Raw genomic sequence first — 12,703 nt, forward strand, 5'->3', positions numbered from 1 at the left:
CACACGTACTAACAGATTCAAGAACAGCTTTGTCCCCGCTGTTATTAGGCTGCTAAATGCACCTCTCAAATTTCAAATCTAATGTCAGTCTTGCTTTTGTACACCTCCTCTGCAGTCATAACTCTGTATTCCTTGCTCTGTCTAAGCCCCCAATGATCTGGATGTTCTAGTATGTTCTGACCTGCCTGTACTGCATGCAAAATAGAACTTTTCACTTACTTAGGTACATGTGACAACAATAAATAAGATTAAGTCTGGGGCAGAAAAACTTGTCAACAGCCTTCCCAACCCACTGCCAATTTAGGCCCTTAAGTAGGCAATGAACCTTCACTCAAATAGTGACAGGGTCTCAACATGGGTGATCCCAGGGGAGGTTGGAAGTTTCTTCATTGTCATGCACTTTGCTTGATCAAGGGACCAGGCATCAGCAAGTAGGAGGGGGGAAAATGCTGAATACCCTGTTCCATCTCCCAGCTGGCAGGAGATAGTGAGGACTGCAGATGCTGGAGAGTCAGTGTCGATAAAGTGTGGAACTGGAAAAGGCACAGCAACTCAGGCAGCATCCGAGGAGCAGGAGAGTTGACGTTTCAGGCATGACCCTTCATCAGGAACGTAGGGAGGGGAAAGGGGGCTGACAGATAAATAGGGAGTAGGGTAGGGCTGAGGGGAAAGATAGGTGGGATGGCGACGGGTGGGCAAAGGTAGCGGGTGATTGTGATAGGTCGGGAAGTGTGGAGCGAATAGGTGGGAAGGAAGATGGACCGGTTGGTTAGGTCAAGAGGGTGGTGCTGAGTCAGAGGGTTGGATATGAGATGGGGTGGGAAGATCTGGAAATTGGTGAGTTCAATGTTGATACTATGTGGTTGTAGACTCCCTTTTCCTGGACCTCTCCAGTACCATCTCTGATGACCGACTAACCTCAGACATATACTACAAGCCCACCGACTCCCACAGCTACCTAGACTACACCACGCCCACCCTACCTCCTGTAAAAATGCCATCCCTTATTCCCAATTCCAACGTCTCTGCCACATATTTTCCCAGGATGACCAATTCCACCTCAAAGTCCCAGATGACCTCGTTCTTCCATGATTGCAATTTCCCTTCCCACGTGGTTGACGATGCCCTCCACTTCACGCGCCACCGCCCTTGAACCTCACCCCTCGCAACGCAACAAGGATAGAACCCCCTGACCCTCACCTTCCACCCCACCAACCCCTGCATACAACACTGTATCCTCCTCCACTTCTGTCATCTCCAAACGGATCCACCACCAGAGATATATTTCCCTCCCCACCCCTATCAGCATTCCAAAAAGATCATTCCCACCGCGATTCCCTCTTCTTCTCCATACCCCCACCAGGCCACACCCCACTCCTGGCATCTTTCCCTGCCACAGCAGGAAGTGCAAAATCTGCACCCACACCACTCCTGTCACCTCTATCCAAGGCCCCAAGGGATCATTACACATCCGTCAGAAATTCACCTGTACCTCTACCAATGTCATCCACTGCATCCGTTGAACCCAGTGTGGTCACCTCTATGTCGAGAGATCTGAATTGTGGAGCTGGAGTCTGAACGGGAGTCATAGAGATATACAGCATGGAAACAGACCCTTCGGTCCAACCCGTCCATGCCAACCAGATATCCCAACCCAATCTAGTCCCACTTCCAGCATCCGGGCCCATGTCCCTCCAAACCTTTCCTATTCATATACCCATCCAGATGTCTTTTAAATGTTGTAATTGTACCAGCCTCCACCACATCCTCTGGCAGCTCATTCCATACATGTACCACTCTCTGCATGAAAAAGTTGCCCTTTGGTCTCTTTTATATATTTCCCCTCTCACCCTAAACCTATGCCCTCTGGACTCCCCCATCCCAGGGAAGATACTTTGTCTATTTACCGTATCCATGCTTTTCATGAATTTATAAACTTCTATAAGGTCACCCCTCAGCCTCCGACGCTCCAGGGAAAACAGCCCCCGCCTGTTCAACCTCTCCCTATAACTCAAATCCTCCAACCCTGGCAACATCCTTGTAAATCTTTTCTGAACCTTTTCAAGTTTCAGAACATCCTGTTGATAAAGAGACCAGAATTGTACACAATATTCCCAAAAGTGGCCTAACCAATGTCCTGTACATCTGCAACATGATCTCCCAACTCCTGTACTCGATATTCTTGACCAATAAAGGAAAACATACCAAACGCCTTCTTCACTATCCTATCTACCTGCAACTCCAATTTCAAGGAGCTATGAACCTGCACTCCAAGGTCTCTTTGTTCAGCAATACTCCCTAGGACCTTACCATTAAGATTTGCTAAGATTTGCAAATCCTGCTAAGATTTGCTTTCCCAAAATGCAGCACCTCACATTTATATAAATTAAACTCCATCTGCCACTTCTCAGCCCATGGGGCCATCTAATCAAGAACCTCTTGTAATTTGAAGTAACCTTCTTTGCTGTCACTACACCTGAAATTTTGCTGTCATCTGCAAACTTACTAACTGTACCTCTTGTGCTCACATCCAAATCATTTATTTAAATGACAAAAATTAGAGGGCCCAGTACAGATCCTTGTGGCACTCCACCGGTCACAGGCCTGCACTCTGAAAAACAACCCTCCATCCCCACCCTCTGTCTTCTACCTTTGAGCAATGTTCTGTATTCAAATGGCAAGTTATCCCTGTATTCCATGAGATCTAACCTTGCTAACCCGTCTCCCATGGGGAACCTTGTCGAATGCCTTACTGAAGTCCATATAGATCACATCTATTGCTCTGCCCTCATCAATCTTCTTTGTTACTTCTTCAAAAAACTCAATCAAGTTTGTGAGACATGATTTCCCACGCACAAAGCCCTGTTGACTATCCCTAATCAGTCCTTGCCTTTCCAAATACATGTACAACCTGTCCCTCAGGATTCCCTCCAACAACTTGCCCACCACCGAGGTCAGGCTCATGGGTTACAGTTCCCTGGCTTGTCCTACCACCCTCCTTAATCAGCTGGAGTCTGAACAGGGAGCATAAACAGAAGTCTGAGCTGGAGTCTGTATAGGAGCCTGAACAGGAGGCTGAGCTTGAGCTTGAGCCTGAGCTGCAGACATTGCACCACAAAGGGAGGGGGACGGTCACCTGGATAGTTTATACCATAAGGCGATCACACCATTCAGATTAGGTAATTCAAAGTTGGTCTGTGAGCAGCGACAGTAGGGTGTTGATGCATTAATGCCCATACTCATTCTAGAGGATTTACACTCACTTTATGTTTCCTCTTTAAGTACATGTAGAATCACAATGTGGTTTCCTTTGCTGTTCTAATTTCTTTCTCCGAATTAGCTTTGTAGTCTTTCCTGTTCTTTCCATTCTGACCAATTATCTGTCCTACTGTTCATCTTTGCTTTTTCCTTGAATTGATGCTTTCCCTTCAGTTAACCACAGATGGTGTGCACTCCCTTCTGAATTTTTAATTGGAATAGGAATATACTTATTCTGAGTATTCTGGAATATCCCCTTAAATGTCTGTCACTGTGTCTCTATTGATCTGTTTCGCAGTAACCAAATTCCCTTAAGTTATCTCAGCTCTCATTGCCCACATTGCTGTCCTCATGTTTGGTTAAAGTACTGGTGTGTGACCTAATCCTTTCTCACTAAGACTGGATGATTACACTATACCCTGCATAGTGGAAACATTCCTTTAATGCTTGCTAAGTTTCCAATTCCTCTCCTTGTAGCATCACAAGATTTCACCACATTGGCGCATTTATGCATAATTAGGTTTCTTTGAATTCTGTATCGTGAATGAAGAATAATAGTAGCATTGGTAGCATGGTATTTTATATTTAATAGGGGAAAGAATCATTGAATCCTTACAGGGTGGGATCATTTGGCCCATCGAGTTCATGCTGACCCTCCAAAGACCATCTCACTCAGACCTACCCCATAACCCAGCATTTCCCATGGCTAACATACCTAGCCTGCACACCCCTGGGCACGATGGGGAATTTAACATGGCCAATCCACCTAACCCACACATCTTTGGACTGTGGGAGGTAACCAGTGCTCCTGGAGGAAGCCCACGCAGATAGAGGGGAAAATGTGCAAATCCCACACAGCCATCCAAGGATGGAAATCAACCTGGGTCCCTGGGGCTCGGAGGTAGCAGTGCTAACCACTAAGCCACCATATCACCTCAAAGAGCACAGATGCCATCAAGCCATTTTTTATAATTAATAAAAACATCCATCCCCTTTTCATTTTTCTTAAGTGAAATGTTACATTCATGCAACAAAGGTTGGGCTAGCCTTTTTTTTTAAAAGTCTAAATCAAGCATGTTCCCTCCGTGGGGGGGTGGGGGGTGAGTGGTGATTGTCGTCTCTGCCACCGCTCAGTGAGCAGAGAGAAAATGACACATGACACTCACTTGGCCAATGTGAGGAAACTACAGGAGTGAGCAGGGAAATAAGCTGTGTAGGTCAGAAAGAAGGTTGGGAAGGATCTAAAGAAAAGACGCCAATTTTAACATCAAATATGAGAGGACAGGAAGCTAGTAAAACCTGGAAATATCAGAGTTCTTCTATGAATGTAGCTTACTTTATGACTGGGCTTTTTCAGTCAGGTTCCTGCAAGGATCAGGGGCCATTTTAAGCATCTGTGGGCATCCTCCTGGCAGCAGACTGGGCAGCCCAGTACTCCAGGCAGGATTGGTTGGGTTCACCAGTGGTGAAGCTGCACTGAGAGAGTTGGCCTGGTTGCAAAATCCATTTTGGGATTTTAATGGAACAGTCGCGCCTTCATGTGAAGGAACTCTTTCCCCTTAACTTACCTCTATTTCAACCTCCCCCACTCCGCTCCTTTCAAACCTCAAAGGCTTTGACACCTCCAGTCCTTAAATGGCTGGTGAGCCTGTCTGCAGGCAACCGGGGCACCCAGTAACAATGACAATCACCATGCTCTTGTGTTTCAATGGTGGAGCCCTTGTTTATGAACCAGGAAACCTAGGTTCAGGTCCCACCTGCTCCACTGTGTATCGTAACATCTTTGAACAGGTTGATTAGAAAATATATCAAAATGACAGTTACCTGACTCCCACCCTCTGTTTCCTACCACTGGAGGGCAAATCAAGCTGCTTTTATCAAAGTTAAAGATCACACAACACCAGGTTATAGTCCAACAGGTTTATTTGGGAGTACCAGCTTTCAGAGAGCTGTTCCTTCGTCAGGTAGCTCCACAGCTACCAAATAAACCTATTAAATAATCCTTCATAATTACACAACATCAGGTTATAGTCCAACAGGTTTATTTGGTAACTGTGGAGCTACCTGACGAAGGGGCAGTGCTCTGAAAGCTAGTACTTCCAAATAAACCGTTGGACTATAACCTGGTGTTGTGATTTTTAATTTTGTCCACCCCAATTCAACATCTGCTCCTCCACATCATGGCCTTTTGTCAAAAGCATAGCTGATGTTACCGAGTTAGATTCTCTTTTAATTCAAATTTATTTTGTTTGTTTTTGCTTTCAAAAAAAAGTTAAATGTCAGACAAACTGGGCATTTACGTAGCACCTCAGGATGCCTTTTGAAAAATGAAGGGTACGCGGGGTTGGGGGTGGAAATTCACATAGAGGTCCTTAGAACTATGCAGTTTTGATCCAGTTCAAACAGAGAAAGGGTTTCCTCTTGTGGGAAAGAGCATTGCGAGAACATGACATCAACATAAACAGTCATCAAGAAAGCCAAGGGAATTCGGGAGGGACAGAAGGTAGTAAGAATATGGAACTCAGCACCGTACAGTGATTGAAGGAACCAGTACTGTTGCATTTAGGGAGAAGCTAGTTGAGCACTTGAGGGAGAAGGGAACAGCTGGTTATGATAGATTTTTGATGAGGAAAAGTATAAAGAGACTCAAGTGGGGTATAAATACCCCCATGAACTGATAGGACCCGTTTTTATGCTACAGATGCTATTCAATCTTATATTTTGATCCTTCATAATCAACTAATTATCTTTTCATCAAATCCCTACAGTGAGGAAGTAGGCCATTTGGCCCATCGCGTCCTCACTGACCACCCTCCTACCCTATCCCTGTAACCCTGAATTTCCAATGACTAACCAATCTAGCCGACACATCCTTGGACACTATGAGCAATCTTGCATGGCTAATCCACCTAACCTTGGATTGTGTTGAAGCATTGTTGTTTAAATAAGCAAACATTGGCAATAATTTTCAGACAGCAAGGTCGTACAAATAGCTAATCCATCTGACCATTTAATGTGGTTAAGTAGGATTGTTTTGGAGAGGACTATTCACCCAGACTGAGAGAACACCCCTCTTCAAATACTACATTTGGATTTATTAGATTCTACTTGGATTACTACAACAGGCTACTTTATTTTAATATCTCACTTGAAAGTCAAGTCTGTCTGCTAGCGAAAGACTAGGTTATCATTGCACCAAAGTATCTGTCTGTGTTATGAGTCCAAATTCAGAAATGCCATTTGAGCTGCCACACTTCTGGGCTAGAAACTAGCAAAGCAATTTGAGAATGTTAAGCTATTTTCAACATTGTACCAGGTATGGAGCTCAGCTGGCAATTATATGTTTAAGATTAGCTATCACTGATTATTGCATCAACAAAGCTAAGAGCTAATGGCTGAGCATCAGCATTGTCCTGGGATATGGTGAATCCTGAAATGTTATGAACCCAATAAATCTGTGCTGTCAAGTGTTATGATGTTGATATCATTGATAGAAATGTCACTAATCTCCAATACGCAGTCGATTTGCATTATTAAGGATCACGTATGGTCACAGGAATTAATGTTAGGGGAATGGATTTGGACCAATTTCGTTTGTGAATTTTATGTAGAAATCTTAAACTACTTCAACAAAATGTTTGCAATTTTGTCTCTCAAAACATGGCAGATAAATTTCAATGCAGAAAAATATGACATAATGCATTTTGGTAGTGGAAACACAGAGACAATACAGGCTCAATGGTACAAAATTGAGGCAAGTGGGGCCTCCGGGTTCAAGTCCATAATTCTCTGGCCACTAAATTGAAACACTTGTTAAGAAGGTTTACAGATCTTTTGGTTTATAAATAGAGGCATAGGGTATTAAAGCAAGGAAGTGATGCTGCACCTCTACAAATCATTGGTTAGAACACATTTGGAATATTGTGTTCAGTTGTGGGCTCCTTATTTAAGGAAGGATGTTAAAGCTTTGGAGACGGTGCGAAGGAGATTTACTAGAATAATATCAGGAATAAATTATTTTAGATACAAGGAAAGATTAGACGAACAGGGCTTGCTCTCTTTGGAGCAGAATAGATTAAGGGGTGACCTTATTGAGGTGTTGAAAATTATAGACAACTTTGACAGGGTAAGGAAGGATATTCTTCTTCTACTAGTTGGTATGTCAGTAACAAGGGGTCGCAGTCTCAAGATTGTCAGCAAGAACGTTAGGAATGAGATGAGGAAAAACTTCTTTACTTCGAGAGTTGTTAGGATTTGATAGGTGGTGCCTGGGAGAGCGTTGGAGGGACAGACACGTTCAGGTAAAAACAATGACTGCAGATGCTGGAAACCAGATTCTGGATTAGAGTGGTGCTGGAAAAGCACAACAATTGAGGCAGCATCCGAGGAGCAGGAAAATTGATGTTTCAGGGAAAAGCCCTTCATCAGGAAAGAAGGGCTCCTTTTGCCCGAAACGTTGATTTTCCTGCTCCTCGGATGCTGTCTGAACTGCTGTGCTTCTCTAGCGCCACTCTAATCCAGGACAGACACATTCAGCCAAATGGCTGCCTTTTTACTGTAAAATTCAATTATTCTTTCCTAACATGGAAAGGAACTGACATGGAGATGAATGTGTAGGTAAATTATTTCCTATTAAGAAAACTGATGCATATTTACCTCATTAAACCTGCAGGTCTCTGTGGAAAAGGTCCTCAAAATAATGAAGGAGAATGCAAACAAAGCTTTAAGTATTATGCTCACTGCAATTCCACAGATTGCATCCATGGATTGGTCTGACACCGTCAAAAGTTTGAGAGTAAGTTATGGAAATACAACATAATCGTGTCAGTGCAGACACCCAAGCATCTCGTCTTTGGTTATTCTGGCTGCATGTAGAACATAGAACATAGAAGAATACAGCGCAGTACAGGCCCTTCGGCCCTCGATGTTGCCCACCTAACCTACACTAACCCACTATCCTCCATATACCTATCCAATGCCCGCTTAAGTACCCATAAAGAGGGAGAGTCCACCACTGCTACTGGCAGGGCATTCCATGAACTTACGACTCGTTGAGTGAAGAACCTACCCCTAACATCAGTCCTATATCTACCCCCCCCCCCCCTTAATTTAATGTAAATCAAATCCTCAGCTGGGAGGCAGGTGACCACCATCTTGGCCTTGTATGAATAAATAAACAGAGCCCATACAGAAAATTTGCTTCACTGTAATTGGCAAATTGTCTAAGTTAATAATATTGTTGCTCTAGAACACAAAATTGTGGATTTGAGTCAATGCTGTAATCCAATTTTATCAGCAATTCAGAGGTATGGAGAGTTATTTTCCAACCACCCTTCTAAAATAGTCAGAAAATTGCCTATCAGAATGTCAATAAGTTTTGACTTATGAGACTCCCTTGCAAAAAGCCAAAGTTGGAATATCCCTCCCACTTCATACTTCAAGCATTCTTTGTTTTCATTTTAAATTTTCAGTGTGCAAAATTTTATAAACCAAAAGACAGGCAACCAAGTACAAACTTGGGGACTTTTCCTGATGATTGAAATTAATTACTCCATTTTAGAACTTGCACAAATGCCCTAAATTCCTTTCTCGTATTTCCTTTAGTCCAGCAGGAAAAAAAAATTAAATGCTTTTGTTAGAGCAGTCTGTGCCCTTGTGTGTACAAACATACAATGTAGGGAAAGTCCATCAGTAAAGGCTTGGAAAGTACAGAGTGCTTAAAATATCAATTTATCCGTTCTCTTCAATGTGTTGCAACCACATGGCTCCGTGTAACATATTTTACAAACAAATTGCAAAACTTGTTAATATTTAAAATCGGTGTGTTTGGTTATGCCCAAGAAGAATGAGATGTCCAAAAACTTGCGCTTTGAAAGGAATGAAGGCAACACCTGATAGTTTTTGCTCAGTAAGATGTTGTACATGTTCTCAGATATTAACCATTTACCATCCAAGACAAAGCAGCCTGTTTGATTTGCACCACATCCACAAAAAATCCACTCTGTTCGACATTCAGCAGCAACATCTAAAAGAAGGATTGCAGAAATTCATCCTTAGGCAGCACCTTCCAAACGCACAATTATTTCCATCTTGAAGGGCAAGTGTGACAGATACATGAAAATACTACCAACCCCCATCAAAGGAAAGATGAAATTTTATGTGTAATCTTCCTCCAGTGTTTTGAATATTTCTCCACTGAAGTATTTCTGCAGTGTGTCACTGCTTCTAATAGAACAAGGTCAGAAGCACACAGCAGCAGGGTATGTGAAATCTCAAGCTTTCGGAGTGTTGCTCCTTCAGGAGACCTCACCTGGTGTCGTGTAACTTTTGACCTTGCCCACCCCAGTTCCAACACTGGCACCTCCGCATCAGATCTAATAGAACTAGGTAAATTTGCGTCAACTCAGCAGGGTAGTCAGCACACAATCTCTACCTGCGTGAAGGTCTTCAATCATGCGAGGAATGGTATGCATGCTGCCCAGGTAATTTAGAAGTTGAATTAGGTGAATAAGTTTCTTCTCCATAAGTGTGACACTTAGCATTTACCAGAGTGATAAAGCACGCATCCAACAAAGATAACAGAAAGTTAATCCATTGATCACCAGGAGTTACTTGTGCAAATCTACTCATTTTAATAGAACTTTTGGAGGGTTAAACCTTCAGTAACTGCTGGTGGTGAATGGTCCAGGAGGCAAATTTGTCCTGCAGCAGTTAGTTTTTCTATTTCCCACACAAAGTATTTCTGTTGCCTTTTTGAATTAGATAATGGATTTAATTTCAAAGTATGGGAAATTCTGTGCCATCAACACATGCACTAAAACCCATTGGGTCTGCCAAAACACATTTTCCACAGGCCTCATTCAGTCAGAAATAAAGGTTGGATTTGAACTTTGGTCTCTGAAGTCAAAAGACAGATTGCAGAGTACTTCAGCACCCAATTTATATTTTAAAAAGTTTTAAAATCTTTGGGGATCAGAGAGCATTTCTTCGTGCATCAATGACAGATACAGCTATCTTTGATCACCTCAATCTACTTTCATCCATGGAAAAGTCTCCCTCCCAATTTGCTTACAAATGCAATCAAAATAGTAATTGTCTACCCTTTGACTCTATTCACCAAAAAGCTGCAGATATTAATCTTCTCAGACACATCCTCATCTCCACCTTTGTAAGCCCTAGTCCCAACTAAACACATTAATCTCCTTCATTTTGCCCATTCACCCAGTTCTAGTCCCTTAAGTTCAATGGATGCAGACTTGAACAAATATTACGGATCATCTTACCCGTTCAGTGCCAGACCTATGTTTAGTCCTACTCTCAATTGCCACTATTCCAGGATCATCTGCAAAGCAAAGGTAACCTTGAATTCTTTTCTGTTTTCCAAGAAAAGCTGAGACAACATTGGGTGGGTCGGCCTCCCCCTGCTCCTCCTCATGCTCAACTTGTGCAGAAACAACTTATTTGAAACTGCCATGGTGGACTTCCCATTGCCATCATTCCCACTTGCTGCTTCATGCACAAAGCTCTCTGGAACATTTGGTTTATACTCCTTCTTATGAACAGTCTCAATAACATGAGAGATCAGCTGCCATCAGTAGTTGTTTTTTATGATCCTAATTTCCCCCCAATCCATTAACTTGAACTTGGCCATGGTGTTGGGCAGCAAAAGTGTCGGCTTATAGTCCTAGTCATAGACTTTTACAGCATGGAAACAGACCCTCCAGTCAAGCCAGTCCATGCCGAACTTAAAGACCAGCAATGTCAGGGTGTATGGGACAGTGGCCTTTCATTGTCCCTTTCTCCTGCAGATACATTTTGTCCACTTTCTTGATCTGTGCCTTAACTACGCTAGAGATAATCCAAGCAGCTTTTTGCCCTCATTTTCTGTGTGGCTATTGTCTTAATATTTGCAAAGCAACATGGCTTAGACTTGCTTAAAAAACAGTAGCTTTTCATTGCTAGCCACGTTTGCACAGACCACAGTAGTGACCTGTTTTTTTTTTTGCTTCGCTTTTCACTTATACACAATCGCAGAGTTGGTATGACTCAGAAAGAGACCATTCTGTCTATTATACCTGCTCCAGTTCTATTCCCTGGTGCCAATCTGTTACCCTTTCCCCACATCAGTGCACACAATTTCTATCCAAATAACCATCTGGTGCTGTCTTGAATGCTTCAATTGAACTTTCATTGCCACATTTCCAGGCAATGCACACCATTCCCTAACCACTCACTAACTGAAATTCCTTCAATTTTATTTTCATTTATTTAGACTGTATTTATATTTCAAAGCAAAGAATTAAATATATATTTAAAAGCTTAAAGTTTTGAACCTCTTCCTGTCCAGATCCACTCTATCTCTGACTTGCCTTTGATGACAACCCTATTGTTCTTTCCCACCAGATCTCCTCATGAAAAGACTTTGCTGTTTGATTCTCATTAAATCATGGGGAAGCTGATAGATATACATTAGAAAGAACCTCACAAGCTGTTCGTACCCCCTGCGCAACTGAGAGACTTAAAATATGAACATGTAAATTCCTGCCACTTCCATGATAACTAATTCACATTGGAAAATACTGACTTCAGCTTCCATTGTTAAAATTACCCCACTGCCTTCGTTGCTCAAATAAGAAGGCTAGAAACAATGATATAATATTCCCCAGGCAATAACCCAGGGTAGCAATTAGCAGCAGTGTTAAGATGACTGACCTTCCTCAGGATATAAAGTATGGGTGAGATGTTAGAGATGAAAGTTTTCAACATCAGGTTAGTCATACATTACACATTTGCCGTTCATGAAAATGTGTACATTGCTGCTTTCAATCTGATATCTTCATTTCCTGCCCCAGCTAAAATTTCAATTATGTTTATTGTTACTGCAAAGGGTAATCTTATTCTAAGTCAAATCAAAGGAACGTGTTTTAATGATGCTTATCTTTGATTTTCAGATCAGTCAGGAAGGTTCAGTTATGTTACCAAAGCATTGAAACTTAAGAGATTGGAAGATGTTTCAACTCGTGAAGACAATTTGTGTTCCAGCTGATGACAGTGATTGCATTTGTTGTCTGTTCCCAGTGTGTTACTGTCAGTGTACATACAACATCAATAAAAATTCAAGAATTGTTGGTTCAACTTTTAAACCGACTTACATCGATTTTGTCTGCTACCCGCATGCCCAGTGTATTCCTTTTTTTAATTGTTTTCTACAGAAGTGGGGAAGAGTTCCTATTATCTGTTCATGTCATCCACCACAGGGTCCAATAATTCAGATCACTGGTTTCAATAAATTCTTTTCCCAATAAGTTAGCTCAACCTCTGTCTTTCACATATGGGGTCAGATGAAGATCATTAACAACTTTTAAAAATATCACATCAGATCAGTGAAAGCAAGTATTGTCTAACTGAAAGCTAGTTTGTGCCTGAAAATTGATTATCCATCAAT

At 42.2% G+C, this 12,703-nt stretch overlaps 1 protein-coding gene across 2 annotated transcripts in view; it reads left to right on the forward strand.

The window, feature by feature from the left end:
- The window catches only part of mtap (methylthioadenosine phosphorylase), a 203,888-nt gene extending 191,487 nt beyond the window's left edge, over nt 1–12,401 (forward strand). For both annotated transcript variants that reach the window (XM_072590257.1, XM_072590265.1), the window contains exons 7-8: nt 7,931–8,053; nt 12,210–12,401. In XM_072590257.1, coding sequence (XP_072446358.1) covers nt 7,931–8,053; nt 12,210–12,248 — 162 coding nt within the window. In that variant the 3' untranslated portion in view covers nt 12,249–12,401. The remainder of the gene's footprint in view (nt 1–7,930; nt 8,054–12,209) is intronic.
- The last annotated feature ends 302 nt before the right edge of the window (nt 12,402–12,703 follow it).

The sequence above is a fragment of the Chiloscyllium punctatum genome, chromosome 2, assembly GCF_047496795.1.
Source record: "Chiloscyllium punctatum isolate Juve2018m chromosome 2, sChiPun1.3, whole genome shotgun sequence".
NCBI lineage: Eukaryota > Metazoa > Chordata > Chondrichthyes > Orectolobiformes > Hemiscylliidae > Chiloscyllium > Chiloscyllium punctatum.